Source organism: Schistocerca serialis, chromosome 1 (assembly GCF_023864345.2).
Source record: "Schistocerca serialis cubense isolate TAMUIC-IGC-003099 chromosome 1, iqSchSeri2.2, whole genome shotgun sequence".
Lineage (NCBI taxonomy): Eukaryota > Metazoa > Arthropoda > Insecta > Orthoptera > Acrididae > Schistocerca > Schistocerca serialis.
Genome location: NC_064638.1, coordinates 819,598,635 through 819,622,929, shown reverse-complemented (window position 1 = coordinate 819,622,929; position 24,295 = coordinate 819,598,635). Strand labels below are relative to the sequence as shown.

General features: G+C 40.4%; 1 protein-coding gene across 1 annotated transcript in view; it reads right to left on the bottom strand.

Annotated features, from left to right (window-relative positions):
* LOC126484360 (ubiquinone biosynthesis protein COQ4 homolog, mitochondrial) overlaps positions 1-24,295 on the bottom strand; it is a 110,894-nt gene that overhangs the window by 38,645 nt on the left and 47,954 nt on the right. Inside the window, exons 2-3 of the mRNA XM_050107833.1 lie at positions 21,918-22,233; positions 13,048-13,150 (exon numbers count right to left, since the gene is read on the bottom strand). Of these exons, the coding sequence (XP_049963790.1) occupies positions 13,048-13,150; positions 21,918-22,233 (419 nt within the window). The remainder of the gene's footprint in view (positions 1-13,047; positions 13,151-21,917; positions 22,234-24,295) is intronic.

Genomic DNA, 24,295 nt, shown 5'->3' with positions numbered 1-24,295 from the left:
CTACTGTGAAGCTCGTGGCTGTGGGTATTTCCAGTTTAATCATATATTGGGGCTTCTTCCTGTTCCATTCATGTATGGAATGTGGGAAGAATGACTATTTAAATGCCTTCACGTGAAACAGATTATTGATAAAAACACAATATGGCTTCAGAAAAGACTGCAGTAAACTACGACATTTACTGAGTTTCTCCATCATGTATACAGTCTCCCATACCAAGGTATGAAGACAATGTGCATACTTTTAGACTAAATAAATAAAGTAGTAGCAGGAAAAGGCAATTTTATTTACAAAACGTATTTATATGCTTGCTGCGGAGGATGGCCACACAAACAAACTTGTCAGAAGCACTTGACACATTTAACCATGAAATGCTGTTTAAGAAGCTGAAGGCATATATAACGTCAAGAATTCATCCATACAGCTACTGTTCATCTATGTAATAAATCGCAAACAATAATACAGGGTGTTCTCCAAGGCACAATTCTTGGTCATTTTCTCTTTCTAGCATACATTAATGTTTGTCTGCAGAATGCAGATTAAAATGCATGTTGGCTTCAGTAGTTATGCAATGATGAAGAGATCTGCACAGCACTGACTAGAGTAGAGCTGATTAAACCAGTATTTGGACTGAAGACTCCACTAATAATACTGCACATTAATGATACGACTCAGTTCTCAAATTCACACATAGGAAGCTGTGCAGTTAACACCCAGTCTTTTGCTCGGAGAGACTATAATGAGCTGGAATCAATTTCTTTGCTGGTGTGACAGATTAAAAATGATATTTTCTTCATCAGGGCTCCTTGTTGTCATCTTCATCTTCCCTTTAACCATTGTCAGGCCAAGTTGGGACATTTATGATACTTATCCATTTTCCCTAGTCTTCTCACCAGTCTCCTTCTACAACTTTTTTTTTCCAGATTCTTTCTTCTTAAACTGGTCTTGAATCAGTCAATTCGTGTTGCTCTAGGTCTTTCACTTTCCCTCAAACTTGGCCTCCAGGATTTGTATTGTATTGCTGCACAAGTACAGTATCAGAATTCCCAACAACCAACTTTTCATTCACTTCCACATACAGGAAAATATTTAGATACTGATTGACATGATAGTACAAACACAAGAAATCAGGGAGTACATCAAGGCACAGTCCAACAGTGAAGTATTCAATAGTGACATAAACATCAGAGTGGCTGAGGGCCTGGTGCGGAGGCTTATATATGGCTGTTTTGCACATGGTGTAGCACTTGCTGCACTGTCTGTGACAGTGTGAGGTAACCTCTTTAGGCTGGCCATGGAGGCATGTGATTTTTAATTATATGTGTTCACTGTAAGGGTTACAACATTCCTTTCCCCTTGGGGCAAACTGTTCACCGTGGAGATGTCCATACTTTCATTGGAAGTGGACAATTGCTGGAGCAAGTGTCATGCCACCTCAGGAGAATACTGTATCAAATGGCACGGGTGTGGACAGGTGCAGTGCCCACTCCCCTGCAAGAAACCATACAGGAACAGCAGCAATGGAAGCACTGTACACATGTCAACATTCAGGCAGGCACTTGGTGACAGTGGCAGCAGAGAAGACAAAAGCTTTGGCAGTGACAGGAGCCATGGGGATGGAGGTGTCCTGGCACTAACTACACCGCCTGGGGTGGCGGCATCCAGAATGAAGTCAGTCCAAGAGCTGAAAGGTGCGTGGACCATGCGGCCAATCCATGCAGTGGATGCGTCAGCAGGGTCTTCAGTGTGTGGTTGGTCATGCATGAGCAGAGCTGGTTGTAGTGTCTTGACACCAAACCACTGGAGTTGCATGACACATAGGTGGCGGCTCAGAAGCAATAGATGATGCTGGTATCCACTTAGGGCGCTGGACAAATCCGCAGGCCCAGATGGTGGAGCCCGGATGGAACGCTGCGAGGCAAGTGCTGGTGAGTAGCTGGGCATTGGCTGGAGCAGATGAAGCAGTGTACCGGGCTGGTGGCTGTGAAGCAGCTGCACTGGGCTATGAACACCAACTAGAATGAACCAATTTCAGGTTAAGAATCCATTGAGGGCTTCCTTTGGAGAAAATTGGATGATGTATTTTTCATCTGAGTTCTGAAGTACTGACCAATCGCTCCACTCACCATTGTGCTGAGAATGAAATGGAGGGGCCACAACATACTAATTGCCACTCTTTGTCACTTTGTTCAAAAATCTTCAATATCCTGAGACACAAACTACAGGCTGGTGTCTGTCACAGCCATATAAAGTAATCCTTCGAAGGAAAAAAATTTTTGTGAGGGCCACGACTGTAGCAACCAGGGATGTGGATGGACAATGAACCACATGGGAAATTTTGAGAAAGCAACAACTACAACAAGCCAAAAGGAGTTAAGGAAGGGAACCGCAAAATCGGCAGGAATATGCTCCCACTAGCGCCCAGGTGGGGGAGGGGGGGGGGGGGGGTTGTGCTACGGAGGAAGAGAGAGGCCTGTGTTGCTGCTTGATGGGTGGCGCACTGTGGGCAGGCTGACACAACATGTGTGATCTCATTTTCCATACTTGGCGAAAACACATGTCGACAGGCCAGCAGTTTTCTATGAGAAACACCCCAATGGTCCAAAGGGAGAAGACGCATGATGTCCCACCACAATGCGGATGGAATTACAACCCTGGGGGCTGACTCTTCAGTAGACATCACCAAGAACTGAGGGGCAGCGGCAGAGAGCATTGTAATTATGCAAGGGATCTGACACTCAGCCTGTGGTTTATCCATACAGCTGTGGTGGACAAACTGAACAACCTGATGTAAGGCATGTTCAGCTGTGACAGCCACAGAAATCTGAGAACTGGTAATGGAAATGCAACAGTTCATCCCAATTAAATGCTGGATCGCGGGCAGTCAGCGACTGAGAAAGAGTATCCACATTAGTGTGTTGTGCTGTGGGCCAAAAGTGAATCTTGTAGTTACAGTGCAACAATAACAGAGCCAGTGTTGCAGGTGATGGCCTGTTTTGTCCGGAAGAGATCCTGAAGGACGGAAAAGAGAAACTAGAGGTTTATGATCAGTAATCAAATTTAGGACACATGAAACTGTTTTAGAGCATACTCAATAGCAAGGGCTTCTTTTTCTATCTATGAGTAGTACTGCTGCCCTTGATTCAGGGTTCTGGAAGCATATGCAATAGGTCATTCGGATCCATCCGCAAGTTCGTGTGTCAGAATGACCCCAAGGCCATACTGGGAGGCATCTGTGGCCAAAACAAGATGTTGGCCTGGTTGTAAAGTAACTAAGCAAGGTGCCAAGTGTAATTTTGACTTCAGAAAGGTAAAAGTACGTTTGCAGGCCGAAACCAGTGAAAAGGAACACCTATATATAAGAGAGCATGAGGGGGCTGAGCCACTATTGTCACATCAGGAAGGAATTTATGGTAGTATGCAATCTTTGACATTGGTAGGATTGATAAAGCCACGATGGCTTTGACATGCAGTTGTAAAGGCTTGACACCAGCAATTGAGACTTCAAAATCAAGACAGATGATAGATGGCTGAAAAAATTATGATTCGTCCAAGTTACATTTTAACCTGGTGACCTACAGCACTATGAGCAAGGCATGAAGGTTCTTCTTGCACCCTGGCACCGGGACTGTGAGTTGCTCCAAAAATTGGTATAAAACAGTAGGGGCTAGCTATGTTGACTGGCAGGCTTTGCTATTGGTATAAGCCAAAGGGGGTTTCATTATGAGGATACATTTGGAATATGATCCAGAAGCAATTGCAAAAAGGCTCCTGAAAGTCTGTTTTGGAAAAATATTGGTCCCTGGAAAGTTGTGCTGAGAGTTAATCCTCATGGGGCAAGGGATGTGTATCAATAATAGACTGTGAATTTACAGACTTTGTAAACTAACCACAGAGCCGAAGGTTGCTTTTAGGTTTTGCGAACACTTCCAGTGGGGTAGATCATTCACTAGAGGAGACAGGCATGACAATACCCAAGGATGTGACTCGATTGACTTCTGATTTAACTTGTTCCCATAAAATTATTGGGATTGTGCAGGTGTGAAAAAATTGTGCAGGCCATCAGTTTCATTACGATTTGAGCCTTGAAATCAGTAGCATAACCTAAACCTTCTGAAAACAGTGGGAAAATTCTGAGCACAGCATGTCCAATTGTTGGTATGGAATATCCAATACCAAATGCAGTTCATCAGTAATAGAAAATCCAAAAATTTTGAATGCATCTAACGCAAATAACTTTCAGTGTTGGCATCATCCACCACTGGAAAGATCAAAGGCCGAACAACTGTTTTATGCACTACGTGAGTAGAAAACTTTCCCAATATGGGTTTTGTTGTTTCCTGTAACTCACCAAGTGATGAGAGACATGCCAGAGATCCAGCATCCACATAGCTTCGAGAATTTAACAAAGTCACTGCTGCAGTTTTGTTTACTTGCTTTTTTTTAGCATCTTGTCCAAAACACGTGCTTAAGTATAAATTTTGTTTTGGGCTACCATCACTTGGGAAATACGGTTCACACTCATGTTCATTCTGTATTTGATGCAGGTGGCTGAGAGTTGCACACATTCCCGCTCATGTTGAACAAAACAATAATAACACAATGGGAGAGAAGCTAGTAGCCGCTATTGTGCTGCTGTTTAGCACAGCAGAGCACCACGCATCGTGAAGACTACAACTGCACAGTCATGACATCATCTTCCCCTGTAAGCTAACAAGCTGCAGCTGAGGAGGAGAAGCAATGGCAACTACTTCACACCAAGCTTCTACTTCATTTCCCGCTTCTCTAAATACCTCAAAAGACTGGCCAATGTTCAAAACCGTTGTAGTTGTTGCTTTCTCAAAATTTCCCATGTGGTTCATTGTCCATCCACATCCCTGGTTGCTACAGTTGTGGCCCTCACAAATTTTTTTTCCTTCGAAGGATTACTTTATATGGCTGTGACAGACACCAGCCTGTAGTTTGTGTCTCAGGATATTGAAGATTTTTGAACAAAGTGACAAAGAGTGGCAATTAATATGTTGTGGCCCCTCCATTTCATTCTCAGCACAATGGTGAGTGGAGCGATTGGTCAGTACTTCAAAACTCAGATGAAAAATACATCATCCAATCTTGTGTGTGTGTGTGTGTGTGTGTGTGTGTGTGTGTGTGTGTGTGTGTGTGTTATGAATGCTCAACGCCAAGGTTATCAGTGTCCAATCTAATAGTGAAGTATTCAATAGTCACATAAACATTAAAGTGGCTGATGGCCTGGTGCACTGACTTTTATACGGCTGTTTTGCACATGGAACAGCACTTGCTGCACCATTTGTGCTGACATGAGGTGGCCTTTTTAGGTCATTCATGGAGGGATGTGCTGTTTGATTGTGTGCGCTCACTGTATATGGTTACAAAAATTGTTTGGTGTTCTTCCATTCTGTGTACATGTAAAAGCCATTTCAACCAACTCTCCTCAGTTCTGCATTCAATCTCTTTACTCCAGTTTCTGTTCTAATATTTTCATTTCTCACTCTGTCTCTCCTTGTTTTTCCTAACATCCTTCTTGGGTATTCCATTTCACTGCCTTGGATTCTACTCTCCTCTGTTGTCATTTTCTATGTCTCCGATGCATATGTTAATAAGACGTCTTGTACAGCACTACCTTATACTTCATTGGCAGCTCCCTTCCCCAAAGTAATCACCCTTTACCCCCACCCTCCACACACACACACACACACACACACACACACACACACTGATAAAATATATAGCTCTATTGTACCCTTTTGCTAATTTATGTCTCCATCCTCACATCATGTATTATCACTCTTCCCATATATTTAAAATTGTCCACAATTTCAATAACCTATCTTTAAATATTAATTTGTTATTCCATTAGAACTACTGATGGCCTTGGGAGAGCCAGTCATGACAAAACTCTACCATCTGGTGAGCAAGATGTATGAGACAGGCGAAATACCCTCAGACTTCAAGAAGAATATAATAATTCCAATCCCAAAGAAAGCAGGTGTTGACAGATGTGAAAATTACCGAACTATCAGTTTAATAAGTCACAGCTGCAAAATACTAACGCGAATTCTTTACAGACGAATGGAAAAACTGGTAGAAGCGGACCTCGGGGAAGATCAGTTTGGATTCTGTAGAAATGTTGGAACACGTGGGGCAATACTAACCTTACGACTTATCTTAGAAGAAAGATTAAGAAAAGGCAAACCTACGTTTCTAGCATTTGTAGACTTAGAGAAAGCTTTTGACAATGTTAACTGGAAGGTGGCAGGGGTAAAATACAGGGAGCGAAAGGCTATTTACAATTTGTACAGAAACCAGATGGCAGTTATAAGAGTAGAGGGGCATGAAAGGGAAGCAGTGGTTGGGAAAGGAGTGAGACAGGGTTGTAGCCTCTCCCCGATGTTATTCAATCTGTATATTGAGCAAGCAGTAAAGGAAACAAAAGAAAAATTCGGAGTAGGTATTAAAATTCATGGAGAAGAAGTAAAAACTTTGAGGTTCGCCGATGACATTGTAATTCTGTCAGAGACCGCAAAGGACTTGGAAGAGCAGTTGAACGGAATGGACAGTGTCTTGAAAGGTGGATATAAGATGAGCATCAACAAAAGCAAAATGAGGATAATGGAATGTAGTCAAATTAAATCGGGTGATCCTGAGGGAATTAGATTAGGAAATGAGACACGTAAAGTAGTAAAGGAGTTTTGCTATTTAGGTAGTAAAATAACTGATGATGGTCGAAGTAGAGAGGATATAAAATGTAGACTGGCAATGGCAAGGAAATCGTTTCTGAAGAAGAGAAATTTGTTAACATCGAGTATAGATTTAAGTGTCAGGAAGTCGTTTCTGAAAGTATTTGTATGGAGTGTAGCCATGTATGGAAGTGAAACATGGACGATAACTAGTTTGGACAAGAAGAGAATAGAAGCTTTCGAAATGTGGTGCTACAGAAGAATGCTGAAGATAAGGTGGGTAGATCACGTAACTAATGAGGAGGTATTGAATAGGATTGGCGAGAAGAGAAGTTTGTGGCACAACTTGACTAGAAGAAGGGATCGGTTGGTAGGACATGTTTTGAGGCATCAAGGGATCACAAATTTAGCATTGGAGGGCAGCGTGGAGGGTAAAAATCGTAGAGGGAGACCAAGAGATGAATACACTAAGCAGATTCAGAAGGATGTAGGTTGCAGTAAGTACTGGGAGATAAAGAAGCTTGCACAGGATAGAGTAGCATGGAGAGCTGCATCAAACCAGTCTCAGGACTGAAGACCACAACAACAACAACAACATTTCCCTTTTCTGTATACTTTGATTGCCCCATTAGCATTATAAATAACAACTGTGACACCACACTTCTGTGTCTCAATCCTGAAAAAAATCTTCTATAAATCATTTCTTCCAACTTGGGCCTGGACAGCTGAAGCTTCTGTCATACACTGCTTGAAGAATTTCAGCTGTTCGCTATCCAACTCCCTTTCTCTCTGAGGGTTCCCATGCCTTTTCTCTAGGAACACTATAATATGCTTTCACTAAGTAAACAAATGTCATCACCAGGTCTTTCCCTTACTCCCAATGCCTTTCTATCAACTGTCTCACACTGAAGACTGAGTCCACTGATGACCTACCACCTACAATCAAAAGCTATATTCTTTTAACTGACCTTCCAGTTTTTCCCTCAATTTTCTTCCCAATATCCTCTACATCATTTTTGATACGTGTGACATGAGTGTGATCCATCAATAGCTATCTCATAATTTTCTGTCTCCCATCTTGAAAACTGGAATCATTATAACAGTTCCCCATTTTTCAGGCACACTTTTCCGAGTCCATGTACATCTTAGCAATATATGGTATACAACCATTGTAGTTCAATAGGTCCAGTTGCCTTTATTGTATTCACACTTACCACCTATCTCAGCTGATTTTTCTGTTATCATTCTTCTAACTGTTAGTCTCACTTCTAAAATTGTATTATCTTTCTCTGCTTCCATATCCAGGTCTCCCCACCTACTTTTATTTCTTTTTCTTTGTACTTCCATACAGTATCCTTTTGCCCCCATTAATATCCTTTTTCCAACTCTCATACGAATTCCTCCCAAGTTTTCCTCTTTGCTTCTGCTACAACTTTCTTGCATTTCCTTTTGCTTTCTGGTATTTCCTTTTATTTTCTTCCTTTTTGTCTGTGTTCCATTCTTGCCATGATTTCTTCTTTTCTTTTACTTTTTTCCTTCAGCTGCTTAATTCCACCATGGTGTCACCTTATCTTTTGTTCTTTCAGACATTCTGCCACAGGTGTTCTCTTCTGAGCTTACAAATGCCTCGTTGAACTTACCTCATTCCTCTTCTACATAAAGTGCTTGGGATTTTAAGCTTAAATAATTCCTTGAATTTTCTTATACCTTCCTGTCTTTTAGTTTCCACACTTTTATTTTTTATGCCTTTATTCCTTCCATTTTACCCCATCCTCATTTTTGCTACTATTTCTTGATAGTCCCCATCAAAACCTTCTCCTCAGAAGACAGTTACATCAATTAACTGTCTATGATTTCACCTTTCCATCAGAAAGTAGTCAGTGACTGTCTTTGTCTTTCTCTCTCCTCAAGCATACCTTGTCATCTTTGGGGCACTTTTTCCCCCTGAAGCACATGTTGCCCACACTCAAGCCATTTCTATCACAAAACAAGGCCAATTTTTCTCCTTCCTCATTCTTCTTTCCCCATATCCCTATGGACCAATGATCTCTTCCTTTTCTTGTTTTTCATTTCCCATATGTGTATTTAAGTCATTCATCAGTATCACTTCCACAATATATTCTTTGCATTTATGTAAACTGATAACTTTTTTCTACAAAATCAAAGGGGAGCAGGCAGGTTCCGTTTATCCCTAACTATAACACTAGAAGAAAGGGCAGTTACTTCAGACATAGAACTAAATTAAAAATAACAGATTCTGGTTGACAAATGAATTATCTGATATGGTTTAACAAGCTCTCAGTTATTATAAGAACATATGATGCAAAATTATTCAGAATGAAAATAAAATTCTTTCTGGCAAGAAAAGGATAGTATTTACTATCCAAATTTTAAACAGCAGGACTGCTCATTCATTCTTACAGGAGATGTAAATTCTTTTATCTCAGTACAAAATTAGTTTTTTAAATGTGTGATATCACTTAGTTGTACAAACCTTTTCGTTATGAGTAGATTTACTATTATTAGTGATGTTATGTTCAATATATTTAAAAAAAAAAGCTAAGCAACTTATTGTTAAATTAGTTTTTTAAATGTATGATATCAGTTAGTTGTATAAACCTGTTTGTTATGAGTAGGTTTACTATTATTAGTGATGTTGTGTTCAATATATTAAAAAAAACTAAGCAACTTCCTATAAAGTACAATAAGTTTACTGTTCATTTATGTTTGAAATTTTCAAAAGTCATCTGTTTAATGATGGTGCGTTCAAAAAGGCACATAAATAAATGACCAAACTGTGAAAGGAGGTGCAGCATTCATGAATGAGGGAAACAACACTCTGCAATTGATGTGCCCAGGTAGAAATGAACAACTGTACTTTTACTAAGTCTGATACATAGCATACAACAACAGATTTTCTTTAGACATCACTACACACTACTTGGTTAAAGCCAAAAGTAAAATAGATATGTTGCACTGGAATGTTTTGACAAAAAAAAGTCCATAAAGCTGTAGTTGGTGGGGAGTAGTAGACCACTTGAGGACGGATTGAAGATAGAGTCCAACATGGTAGTGGGCTCGAGGACAGTGAAGATGAACTCCAGTACAGTGAAGATGAACTCCAGTGAGGTGGGAGCTTGAGGACAACTGAGTATAGGTCCAGCAAGGCAGTAGCTCAAGAGTGGACTCCAGCTGATAGACTGCTGAGTTTATCTGCCATAAATTAGGAATGAGCACATGACCTGAGTAGGAACTCCAATTGATGGGCTGCTACTCGCTGCCGGCATTAGTCTGGAGTGTGCACTGGCTGCAGAGCAGCCAGGAACAACCTAAATATCCACCCTGAGGAGGGATACCAGAGTGCTCCTGGGGCATGTTGACTTGCAGTGCCATGATGCTGTGATGCTTATGCCTCTGGCGGCAAGGCTGGCATCACATGATACAGTGGCACCTGCTGGAGGTTCAGTTGAAAACAACCTGGCATATGGCTGTTGTTGTGGATTGTTTTCCTTTGATCTCCAGAGGAAGTGTCGTTAGTGGGCCAGAGCACCAGCAGTCTATGTTACATGACTGTATGGTTGGTTGCTGTGTCACAGGTGGTAGCATGTGGTACAGCATATCTCCATATGTGACAAAGAGATGGTGGAGCCATCTTGGAGGTGAAGTGGCATTGGAAGGGAAGAGGTGCCCCAGGGTAGGTCAGCAGATCCTGGGATGGGTGCTCTTAGTGGCTTAAGTTTGAACCCAGGGAGTGACAGCCAAAGACAGGCAGCTCTGATGTGCCCACAACAAACAGGTCTGGCTCAGATGAGTACTGGTAGTAGCAAACCTGTGGTGTTGTCTATTAATGTCAATCTGGCACCTAATAGTGGCATAACACTGTGTCGCCAAGTTTTACATAAAAATTTGTAAGAGTGTACAACTGGAGGACCAAGAAAGTCCTGTTAATGGCCTGAGTAGGATGTCCAGATGAGAAACAGCTGCAGCCTTACACAACACAAAATGACCCTGAGCCAACGGCTGGAGGAGGCTTGGAGAGGTGACCCAGAGAGCGAAGGTCAGTAGAATGATAGGAGGCTGGGACAGAGCCGAGGAGGCTGGCAGAGCTAATGAGGCTGGTGCTGGTGGCATACTGGTACCTGTGGGCCTGGTGCCGATGGCAAAAAAAGGAAGGAGGAAGATTATGGTCTAACATCACATCGGCACTGAGGTCAATAGAGATGGAGCACAAGCTCAGATTGTATCAAGGATGGGGTAGGAAATTGGCCATATCCTTTGAAAGGTACCATCCAAATGGAGTGATTTAGGGAAAGCACAGAAAACCCAAGTCTGGATCACCAGGTGTGGATTCAAATTGTCGTCCCCTCAAATGTGAGTCCATGTGGCTAACCATTGTACCACCTCACGTGGTTTTGATGGGGGTGCCACTGACTGGTTCAGTGTTGCTGCCCTGGAAGGGACTGGTGCTGCCAAAAGTTAAGGAAATAGCATGAGAGCATGGATTCCGGGCCATCTGGATCCCTCCATCCACCACCACCTTCTCTGAACTACTCAAATGGGACTTATCCTTTGAGTCCATAATCATCTTCACTTCAGTCAGCGGTAACCCACAGTCTCTGCACCCTCCATCCAAAATCTTCATGTTACTCTGTCCTGTCACCTCCTCCAAATTCCTGTCCCCCCCTCCCAATTCATTTTCCCATCTCACATTCAGGATGCACTGCTCCTCACTGGCTCCAATAACTGTGCATCACTTGCCTAGCCTGTGCATCAGACAGACTTCCCTCCTGTGTTCAGCTGCCAGGGGCTGGTGTGTGTGTGTGTGTGTGTGTGTGTGTGTGTGTGTACTCTAGCTCAAAAAAGAATTATACCAAAAGCTAGCAAATTTTCTTTCCTCAATGTTTCTGCTTTTTGGTGAGTGGTGTCATTTACTTCAAAGTATTTACATTCTACCAGAACTTGCCTACAAAATTGTACCATATACTTTTAATCTTACTGTTTGCATTATTTATTGTCAGGATATGCTTACTAATGAACATTTTAATGACTTTTCTTACAATAAAAACCTATTTTTTGTGGTATCTTGATTTATTCTGGTTTTTATATAAATTTCAATCTTCCTCTTACAAGAGGTTCCGATTCATTTAATTATCCATGGATAACTTGATTTTTTAATGGACTTTCTGGATAACTTTTTAAGAAAGCTACTTGCAAATACTGCCACATATTCATTATGGAGTGAATTGAATCTAACATTAGCGTCTCTTTTTTTATATATACCTCTCCTATACCATCTCATTTAACTTACTCTTTAAACAGTGTATCCTGTTCTCAATAATAAGCCTCATTGCTTTGCATGAACCTTGCTCCAGGCTGTAAGTTGCTATATTGTCTGTTTTCACTAATTGTGTAACATGTTCAGATAATCCATTAACACAGGATACCCATCAATTGTTTCAGCCTGAGCACTGCCTATAGATATGTCTTCAATCAGGGTCCTGCTATCTTGCTACATATGAGTCGGAAAATTAACTACTGAAACATCCAAATGATGTTTCCAGTTCATTTTTTTTAGCCTGGGTTTGATTCTTGGCCAGGTTGGAAATTTTATCCTCTCAGAGGCTGGATGGTGTTTTGTCCTCGTCATCTTTTCACCATCATCTATCACTTAATGTAATTGTATCTTCATTGATTTCATCCCGATCAATCCACTAATTTAATTTCAGTGAGTCAAAATCAATTGACATAACTCCCTGTGGCAAGGTAGGCCATGGTTTTCTATCCTACCCATTCAGTGCTATTTCCACATGCCCCTTGGGAGACCCTCTGGCTATACTTTTCAAAGATTATAAGTGGAAGCATAAGTGGTAATGAAAGTTTGAGTAAGTGCTGACAAACTGATCAGGTAGCATAATGGTTGACATAAAGGTAGCAAATTTTTATTAGTCAAAACATATTTACTACATTGTAGGTTCAGTCTAATTGGTTTTCACTACTACCATTTCAATGGCTTTAGCTATATTAATCCATTCATTTCATTTCAGTGAATCAAATTAAGTTGGTTACATTCCTATGTAAGAGTAAGCCATAGTGCTCCAACAAATTCATTTCTGATGTTACTCCCACCTACCCCATGCAAGACACTCTGTTGCAGTGGTTTGAATCGTGGGTGGAAACATTAGAATCAACAAAGTTCATGTCCGGTCAAAAGCAAGCTCAAATAGCATATGGTTAAGACACCTACTTGTGTAAAGTCGGAAATCCAGGTTCAGGTCCAAGTATAGCAGGAATTTTCATACAGACTTATATATTACACACTCAGTGTTATCTTTTATAATACATTGTACTCACATTCTTGTCAAGGAAGTCAGTGTAGATTCTTCCCAGACTTCCTTCTGGTAGTTCCCTCAACTTTTGAAGATCAACAGTTCCAGAATTAATTCGAGGCTTTTCCCTGTAAATTTAAGACATTACATTCACAAATTTTAATTTGCTTAAAATGTGAACAGGACTTGGCTCAGAGTAACTTTGATTGATGGCTTCAGTGAAATAATATAACTAAACTAATTTTATTTTGTCTTTGATGTCATATCAAAATCAACATCAATCAGGTGACAATGTGTCATATATAGGCTTGGAAAATTATATTTACTGAGTAGTGTTTAGATGTACCACTCTTCATTCAATAAAAAGTGTCCTAGTGGTGAGATAATATTAGGCTGGTAGGTATGCCATATTGTAGTGGCATCATCTAATACCACTGTGGAAACCGAACAGCTGGTGCCACATTACTCTCGGCTGCTATTGTGCAACTACGTAGTGGACTCTGGTCAGCAGAAGCAGCCTCTGATGGGACCACGCAACGGTGTGGCATATAAGCCAGCTGAGGGCTGGTCTCAGTCAGCTGTGATGCAATCTGGGGAGCATATGGCGAATATGCCCCTGGTTCATCATAGTAGTTAATATCATGGATTCTACCGTCGTAGGCAGAACTTCGGGGCAGAGTTGGATTGAACTGTGCTTCGGAATATGTGCTGTTTCCATGGAACATACTGTTTATATATCTTATAAATAAACTGGGGGTATCCCCACAAGCTGATGTATATCTCATCCGTAAAAAGTGGTGTCGACATGGTATCTGTAACACGTGCATATCAAATCATGAACATTTTTTAAATTAGGTGAGAGAGTGGGTGTTTCAATCATGGAGGAATTCACCTAGTGACAAACATCACACAAGGATATCAGGAGCTAACAACAGATTGATTACAGGCAGTGCAGAGTTAGTGAGTACAATAGGAACATCTATTGCACTTTACAGGCTTTCCACCATTCACTGAACAAGATGAAGAGAGGGACACTTACACACACAACTACAGTTATATTTCTTGGCTTGGCAAATTCCTATGTTGTTGTCAGGAAACCTGAACTGTATCAATTAATACAGAGCCAATAACAGATTCAACTTGAGTTGACTGGAATATTTTATTTATTATAAGACCATTTTTGATAAAAATTTTAAGATCTTTTTTGATAAAAGGCATGTTATTGCACCCAGATTAGAATTTTGTCATCTGAAAAAGGCCCCCAATCAGTCTCATGCAGACTAGGCTGCCAACTTACATGGATTAAGTATGAACTGCAGTTTTAAATGTTTGTGCAGGCAGAATTAGACTCTCTAATCAAGAACACTATAGTTCATTTTACCCCAAACCTGGAAGTGAGGAAGCACATATTGAGGAAATCAATAATGTAAATAGTTCAAGCTTATAAGACTGCCCACACAGCTCAGAGTTTGTTTATAATGGAAGAAGATGTTGGGGCAGTCAACTCTCAGGCATCGCCAGGCAGGATGTCATGTCACCTCTGGTGGGGCTCACACCTGCTTCATGGCTTAGATGACCCCATAAAAAACAACACCTGTTGCAGTGGATGACAATTTTAGCAGCAGTACCTTAACTAGCCGTAAACATTGTTTCCTTTGCTACGTGTACATACTGTGTCCCCATTAGTGGGCAAGATGCCACAGGTTCAGGAAAAAGGACTCTTGCAAGAAATATGTTGTAACAGTTCCAACACAGATATGTCCCTAACCATAGAACTATACCAAGTGAGTGATAAATCTATGAAAGTGCAGATTACTCAGAATGCCAGTAAATGTATATGGATGCCTTAATTGGCAAACACTGTGTGAGGTTACTCTTGGGTCCCTTGACTGTTTCCATGATTTTGGGTTTACAGTTTGTGAAACAGTGCACCACACTCCCCTGATAACATTATGCAAATCTAATGGTATCTTGAAAATTTGGGGTGATTCAAAGTAAAGGTCAATGCACAGGTGGAAGTGGAAACTTACCACTACCACGCCCAAATGAACTTGCACTTGATTCAGTAAAATTGACCTCACACCAAGACACATATTTTGAAACTCTATTGTATGCAGCACCACAGGCTTATTCAGTGTTAAATATGCCATACCTTTATCATTATAATCAGTTACCCTTTGCAATCTCCTCAACCACTGCCATATTTCAGCATTTTAGGGATCACATATTACAAAATATTCCCAACTGTACTGCATACCTTAATGGCCCTTTGGTCTCAGGTGAAACTCAAAACAATCACTTCCACAACCTTGATCTCTCATTCCAGATGCTGGCAGAGAAAGGACTTCCATGAAACTTGCACAAGTGTTCTTTCATGCAACCACATATTGACATATACAGGGTTGTTGAAATCTTCGACAAGTGGACTTCCATAAATGCAAGACTCTGTCTCAGCCACCATCTGTAAAGAAGTGATGTCAAATATCACACCTCACACCCTCTGTGGTTTTGTAGCAACTGAAGGTCAGGACCTAGCAGAAAGGCTTCATGGCTGCCCAAAACCACATGGACATGCTGCTCCTGCTGCTGGTGTATGTTATCACCTAGGCTTCTCCTTCCCAGGTGGGCATTCCAGCACGGGCTGTGAGATCAGATGCCACCCAATGTGGATCTGTGGGACAATCACCATCTGCCACAGGTCCCATTATGTTTACCATGGCTTCCATCCATAGATCTCAAAAGTGCTGCCAATATTTACTTTGCTTCCACAGTTCTGATCAGTGGTTGCTGGTTTCTCCACTGCTGGTGACCCTCCCATTCCCAAGGCTACTTGTTCAACTTCCTAGGTGCCTGGTTCTGACTTAGCCTTCTGCAGTGATGCCTATGGATATTGGTTCCCTGTCTTTCTTGGTGATGGATCCACTGGACTGCATGCCATCTATATTATTATACTCAGCTGTCACTACAGTGAGGGAAGGGGATGTATTGGTGCATCCTGCCATCACTATGGAAACTGAATAGCTGTCACAACATTACTGTTGATCACTGTGGTGCTATTCAGAGGGTGCTGGTGATCAGGAGTGGCCTCTGGTGAGACCACACCAGAATCCAGCATATAAGCAAGCCCAGGACTGGTCGAAGTTATGATGTGATCTGTAGAGTGCATGGCGAGTATGCTACCAGTTCACCTTATGTGGTCTCTATTATACAGGGTGATTCAAAAAGAATACCACAACTTTAAAAATGTGTATTTAATGAAAGAAACATAATATAACCTTCTGTTATACATCATTACAAAGAGTATTTAAAAAGGTTTTTTTTTTCACTCAAAAACAAGTTCAGAGATGTTCAATATGGCCCCCTCCAGACACTCGAGCAATATCAACCCGATACTCCAACTCGTTCCACACTCTCTGTAGCATATCAGGCTAACAGTTTGGATAGCTGCTGTTATTTCTCGTTTCAAATCATCAATGGTGGGTGGGAGAGGTGGCCGAAACACCATATCCTTAACATACCCCCATAAGAAAAAATCGCAGGGGTAAGATCAGGGCTTCTTGGAGGCCAGTGATGAAGTGCTCTGTCACGGGCTGCCTGGCGGCCGATCCATCGCCTCGGGTAGTTTACGTTCAGGTAGTTACTGACAGATAAGTGCCAATGTGGTGGCACTCCATCCTGCTGAAATATGAATTGTTGTGCTTCTTGTTCGAGCTGAGGGAACAGCCAATTCTCTAACATCTCCAGATACTGTAGTCCAGTTACAGTAGCACCTTCGAAGAAAAAGGGACCAAAAACTTTATTGGCTGAAATGGCACAGAAAACGTTCACCTTAGGCGAGTCACGTTCATATTGAGTTGTTTCCCGCGGATTCTCAGTGCCCCGAATACAGACATTGTGACGGTTGACTTTCCCGTTAGTGTGGAAAGTTGCTTCATCACTAAACACAATCTTTGAAACGAAAGATTCATCTGTTTCCATTTGAGCAAGGATAAAATCACAGAAATCGATTCTTTTAATCTTATCAGCTGCAGACAGTGCTTGAACCAATTTCAGGCGATAAGGTTTCACAACTAACCTTTCTCGTAGGACTCTCCATACAGTTGATTGTGGAATTTGCAGCTCTCTGCTAGCTCTGCGAGTCGATTTCCTGGGCTGGGAACAAATGCTTGCTGGCTGTGTGCTACATTTTCATCACTCGTTCTCGGCCGTCCAGAACTTTTCCCTTTGCACAAACACCCATTCTCTGTAAACTGTTTATACCAACGTTTAATACACCACCTATCAGGAGGTTTAACACCATACTTCGTTCGAAATGCACGCTGAACAACTGTCGTCGATTCACTTCTGCCGTACTCAATAACACAAAAAGCTTTCTGTTGATCGGTTGCCATCTTAGCATCAACTGACGCTGACGCCTAGTCAACAGCGCCTCAAGCGAACAAATGTACAACTAAATGAAACTTTATAGCTCCCTTAATTCGCCGACAGATAGTGCTTAGCTCTGCCTTTTGTCATTGCAGAGTTTTAAATTCCTAAAGTTGTGGTATTCTTTTTGAATCACCCTGTATTGTCATGGATGAAACTCTGAGATGGCACAGACTGGTCTTTGCACTGAAATAAAGGCTTACATTTGCTTGCACTGTTTCCAAAGAGCATGCTGTATACATCTCTTGCTGTAAGTAAAGTGGGGCAAGTCCCCACAACCTTGTATCTCTCCTTTACAAAACATACAGAATGTGGAAACTCTCTTTCCTCTTCTTTTCTCCCTATAGTACATAAATTATAATATAAAAAAGGAATTATGAATAGAAGATAATTTTGTAAATAGTATAAAGTAACTTATAGAAACAGTGTTGAACACTGTAGCAGTATATTTTCTACTCTACTTACGAGTCAAATGTGTTTCTTATCGTATCAGTAGTGCACAATGTAATTTATGAAGAGCTTGTACACAACATTGCTACCTTAAGAACAATGGAAATTCCTGGATAGAATAATACATACACTTTGTATGTGTTTGGGCATCTGCGTGATTGTACGTGTGCATGTGTTTACTTTTGCTAGAGAAAGGGCAAGAACTCGAAAGCTAGTGTAAATACTATTTTCTGTTGCCTGTTCCTATTCACCACACATCAGTCAGCTAAGGTGAGTAGTTGTCTTACATTTCTACCTTACTTTTATTTTCTTTCACCCAGGGAAATTAATACCTCTGTGGATGTCTCATGTTTGCAAAAAGTTCCAAGTAACACTGTGCTTGAGGTTCTTTAAATTGTTGATACTACCATAAGTAATCGGTTGGATATTTTCATGGGTCAGAGTATGACAAGAACATATCACCTTCAAACACAATGCATAGTGAAGTCCAGATGATGTACAAAAAGGTAAAAATATGAGACTAATTTACTTTGTCCTGGCATGGTCTTCAGTCCGAAGACCAGTTTGATGTCGCTCTCCATGCTAGTGTATCATGTGCAAGGCTCTTTTTTTTGTATAGCTTCTGTGATCTGAATACATTTAAACCTGCTTACTGTAGCCAATTCTTGGTCTTATTGTACAATTTTACTCCACATTTCCTTCCATTACCAACTTAACTATTCCTGGATACCTCAAAATGTGTACTATCAACTCTTCTTTTAGTCAAGTTGAACTGTAGTGCTGTTTTCTTCCCAGTTACTTCCTTAGTCATCTGATTTACCCAACTAATCTTCAGCATTCATCTGCAGCAACATGTTTCCGAAACTTCTGTTTTCTTCTCATTTGAAGTGCTTAACACACACATTTCAGTCCTGTACATGGCTACACTTCAAACAAACACCATTAGTAAAAATTTAAAACATTTAAATTTAGATTTGATGGCAACAAATTTCTCTTTTTCATAAATGCTTCTCTTGCTATTGCCATTCTGTCTTATATCTACACAACTTTGGCCATTGCAAAACTACCACTTTTAGTATCACACTTCCAAATATAATTCCCTTGTTTTACTGTGGTTGTATTTATTTTGTAACATTTTTATTCAAAACAAATCCATTCTGTCCCTCTGATCTAGTAAGACTCATTTTTCATTTTCTCCTGTATTTTATAGTGTCATCAGGATAACAGGAAATGCAGCCTTGCAAGATGAGTTAGGCAAGGTGTTTTCATTATACCAGAACTATTATCAGCAGCCCTAGAGGAAGTTTTCAGATACTTAAAACTGAAGGAACAAAGAAGAAATAATGTGTTGCTTTGCTGATGACATTGTGCTGTTTGCTTCTAATGCAACTCAGTTTCAACAACTGGAACAAGTTTGGAATTAGTACTAAGATCAACTGCAATAATTCTAAAATAGTATATAATCAATACACTAAACAGTAATTACCTCATAAACTGACGATGATGAGTTATTATATTTAGGGCATTAGAAGACAATGACTGGATAGGGAATAAAAGAAGTATACTGAAGAGAAAAAATGACCTAGATAGCTTTTGATAAACTAAATAGAGTTTTCAAAATGAAGACTCCAGTGAGTTTGAAATATAAAGTTAACAAACAGTCACTATTGACAGTTTTGGCTTACAATAATGACACATGGACTTTTAATGTGAAAACCATTCAAAGACTGAGAGTCTCTCAGTGACTGATGGCACGATGCTTATTGGAAATTACTTGAGGAACCGGAATGCAAACAAAGAAATAAGGAAAATGTACTTATGCGTGTAACAAAAATTAAATGAAAAGTGTGCAGGATATGTAGGCAGGCACATGGGTAATGGATGGACCAAAGAATATCTTTGCTGGTTTCTAAGTGATAACAAAAGCCTTAGCACCTGGAGATAACAGTCTCTCTCTCTCTCTCTCTCTCTCTCTCTCTCTCTCTCTGTGTGTGCGCGCGCGCTTGTGTGTGTGTGTGTGTGTGTGTGTGTGTGTGTGTGTGTGTTTTCTACATCTCACAAAGGACTTTGTCTGATACCTTAGTAATATCCAGCAGTCTACTGTTAAATGTGCCTCTTTGTCTCTCAGTACCTCTTTACACAATGAGTAACAACATACCTTAATAACCTTAATACATACTGTTATTATTCCATCCTGTATTTTCCATTGTTTAAAGGTTCACATAAGGTGAATGCACACATTTGGAAATAATCAGTGGATATTGACATAGAATTACAGTTCTTTTTACAATAAAAGAGGAACAGTTGTGGAGAGACAGTAAAAGGTATTCCCTCTCATCCATAATCTGTGAAGACAGGTTACATCTAGTGCACTAAGGGAGTAAGGATGTGTAGAATAACGGAACCATAATAAGTGATTTAAATGGCTGAGCAGTGACATACACGTAGGCCCAACAGCACCCTCTTTTGTGTGACTGGATGCAATGCTCAGTAGGTGCGGACCCATCGTACAAAGTGGAGAAGTGTGACCAAGTGCCACTATGCCACACTGATATCACAACATGGCATGTTAGCATGTGTGTTTGAATGAAGCAGAATGATTTGTCTCCAGGAGGCAACCTTGTCATTCCATAACATTGCAGCTTGTACAGGGCATACTGCTTCATCAGTGAGACATCAAGATCATAGGATGGAATATTGGCATGTGAGTGGGGCAAAATGATTGGTCTCTGAGTGGAAAGTGTGTCACTCTGTGACATGGCAGCTCATACAGGGCACACTGATTCGTCAGTGAGGTACATGTGGAATCAGTGGAGAGAAGAAGGCCATACGCAGTACAGCGTACTGGGCAACACACTTGACCACAATATGAGATGACTGCCATCTTGTTCACTTGGCCGTAACGGACAGAACAGCTTCGTCCACAGTGTTGGTATAATGTGTAGCTCTGCAGTCGGTATGGACATGTGTGCGTCAACAGTTTGACACTATCTTATGGAAAGTGGACAGGTGACGTGCATGCCATTCTGTTAGCTGCCATTGACCAGAACCCACCAACAGCACAGACATTAATGGGCATGTGTACGTGAGCACTGGTTTGCTGAGTGGCAAAATGAAATGTTTTCAGATGAGTTCCTCTTCAATTTATCCTGTACTGTTGGCGACATACGCATTCAATGCCACCATGGTGAACGCAATTGGGAAAACTGTATCGTTGAGTGATATAACAGACAAATGACGTGTGATGGTTTGGAGTGCCATTGCCTATAGCACGTGATCTTGTCTCCTGTGTTTTGAGGGTGATCTGAACAGCTACCACTGCATCAGGAAAGTTTTACAGCCTTAGGTATTGCCCCTCTTGCAGGCCATTCAACATGCCATATTTGAGCAGGACAACATCCGGCCACATACAGCAAGAAATGTGCAAGCCTTCTTCAAAGAACAACAGGTAACACTGCTCCCCTGGGCCTGCCTGTTTGCCTGGCAAGTCACCCATCCAACACATCTGGGATACGGCCGGTTGGCAACTTGTTCTTTCAGGTCCTCCTGGAGGCACAGTTGATGCTTTGTGCATGTGCCTACAAGCTGCATGGCAGATTATTCCCCAGCAGCATATTCAGGTACTCTTTGATTCCATAACACAATATCTAGTAGGCCTGATTGCAGCATGTGGTTCTGAATTTCCACAGTCACAGTGCATGTGCAGTTCTGTAATGCTAATCATTTGTGTGGTGTCGTGTCCCTAATCACTGGAATGAGTTTCATTGTGATCACATTTATCTGTCTTGGTATTTTACTTTTTCCAAACAGTAGTGTAAGTAACAAGTAAAATATTAACACCTTTTAAGAAATTTTCATATCCAATTATTTTCATTTTTGCTTCTTGTCTTTTGGTATGTTTTCTTAAGTCATCATTCTGACACATTTCTTTTTTCTGCTTCTCCACTGTACTCTTTCTCTTCTCTCTAGATATAAAGAACACATGAAACTAATGATAAGACATTGTGTGTTACCACTTACATTAAGATTTGTTTTCCTTCACCACTCTGTAGCATCTTCTGTTGCATATACTTAATTGGTCCCTCCCCTCCTGTTTCACCCAAAGTAGCAATCACGTCACCCCTTGAAGGATCCATGAGGGCAACAGCAGATGAACCAAAGAACAGTGCTATTTTTTGAAAAGTTGAAGTGGGAATGTGTGAAGAGGCATAGTCAGCTTCAAAGTTCTGTTGATGGCTTATGTTTATTAGAGCATCTGCCTCAAGTCTTCCTGTACTTTGTTGAAATGCATTAAACGAATTATGCAGACATCTGTGGCTGATGGAAGAGTCTGATCCTGTTGGAAAAAGTCAAACACACCCATAAAGAAAACAACAGGTGGAAGCAACATTAAACTCAAGTAAACTCCAAGACATTCAACTTAACAGCTGAAGTGATGAAACAATAACACTTGGTAAATAGTATTGTTTCTATTTGTAAATGAAAGCAATACAGAAAAATTCTACTTAATAGCTGGAAGCAGATTATCAAACACACACAAAGGTGTCAGAGTACTCAAATTTGGTACAAAGTTGTATGTAAGTGTTTGAGGGGAATGGGTGTTACAAGACAACAGGAAATTCACCCAGGATAGCAAACCAATGGGGATGTAGTCAGATAAAATAAATAAGGCATCAGATGTCAAACCAATTAATCATCCTCTCTCTCTCTCTCTCTCTTTCTCTCTCGCATATTTTTGCCTGACCGCTTTGATATAATATCGGACTACTGACCTATATCACAGGTGAATTCCTTTGTAAAAATTCTAGAATAAACCTGTTTTATAACAGGCTCATAAATTTTATAAATAAATGCTCACCTCATGCCATCCAACAACATGGCTTGAAAAGTCTAAATCTACACAAACAGAAATTTTTGAATTCTTAGGCTATACTTTAAAATCTCTCAGTCAACATAAAATAGCTGCAGATATTTTCCCAGACCTTTCAAAAGTCTTCGATGTGCTGGATTACAAAATTCTGCTAAAAAAATTAGTAAGACAGCTACAGTCAGAACACATCACTTCAGTGTCAGTTCAACACTCTGAATAAAACAAGTACCAATTCTTTTCTTTCCAGTGAATTACTAATAAAGCCTTGGGGCTCAATCATAGGACTGTTACTCCTCTTGATTCATGTGGATGACCTTGTAGAATACATGAGTCCCCCAAAAAGTGTCCTATTTGCCAGTGGTACAAGTATATTGCTCTCTGGATCGTCCCCAGTAACCTTGCAGTCAACAGCAGAAGTTCCTACATGAAGACTTTCAGAATGGTTCATCAAAAACAATGTGTAGATTCTGACAACATTATGTGTTACAACTTTCATTTATTTCCACCATGTAGCCAAATGTCTGTTCGAGCAAGATTAAAAAATGACCCTCTAGAAAATGTAAGTGTGACAAAATTTTTGAGTCTGTAGGTTCAGCAGGATTCAAAACGAGACACACATGGAAATAATTTGTCAAAGAAACTCTCATCTGTGTGCTATGGTCTAAGAATATTGAATTCTATAACAACAAAAACAACAATACTGCTTGCATAATATGCACAGTTCTGTTCACTGAGAATTCAAAAAAGAGCTCTAAGAATAAACTGTGGCCTTAAAAAATGGAATACTGAGCTTGTTGTTCTTAATGGTTATGCTTATTCAGTTATGACTACCCCTTGAAAAGAGGCAAATTACTGCAAAACAAGAATGTACCCAACTACTGTGCCAGACAGCTATCAAATATACACGAAACATATCACAGATCATCATCCTATCAGAAGAGCGTAATTAACATTGGTGTTATTACATTACATTATAAGACACCACAAGAAATAAAAATTGCTACATATTCAATGTTTAAAATTAACTAAAGGCATTTCTATTCTGTAAAAGAATTTATGACTTTGTAAAAATAAATTTTACTTAAACAATTACTGACAAATTTAGATTGTAAAGGTAGGTGCCTAATTTTAATTTGCCTAATTATTTCAATCCATCCACAAACAGTTACTGAGAAATGTAGATTATAAAAATGTGTACCTAATTACTTTTACTTCTGTTTTACTGAAACTAAAAGTTACTAATCCTTATTTTGACCTGTGGCACCGATGAGGTTGACACCAGCATCGATCTGAGTATCGTCTTTGAACTAAACTAAGTTTATCTTTGGGTGAAACTTCCATGTTAGTTCTGTGTAAGCCTTGCTTGTGTAAAGAGGTGAATAAATGAACTACTGTAAAATGGGAGTGTTGTTTGGTGTAACCGACCCAAATCTCTCCCTCACTGATGACCCCAAGTTGTAACGTCTTCCGTTTTCATCGTTTTACTGTGTCCGCGACCTCCGTGTCGGTTATTTTTGCGTGTATTACA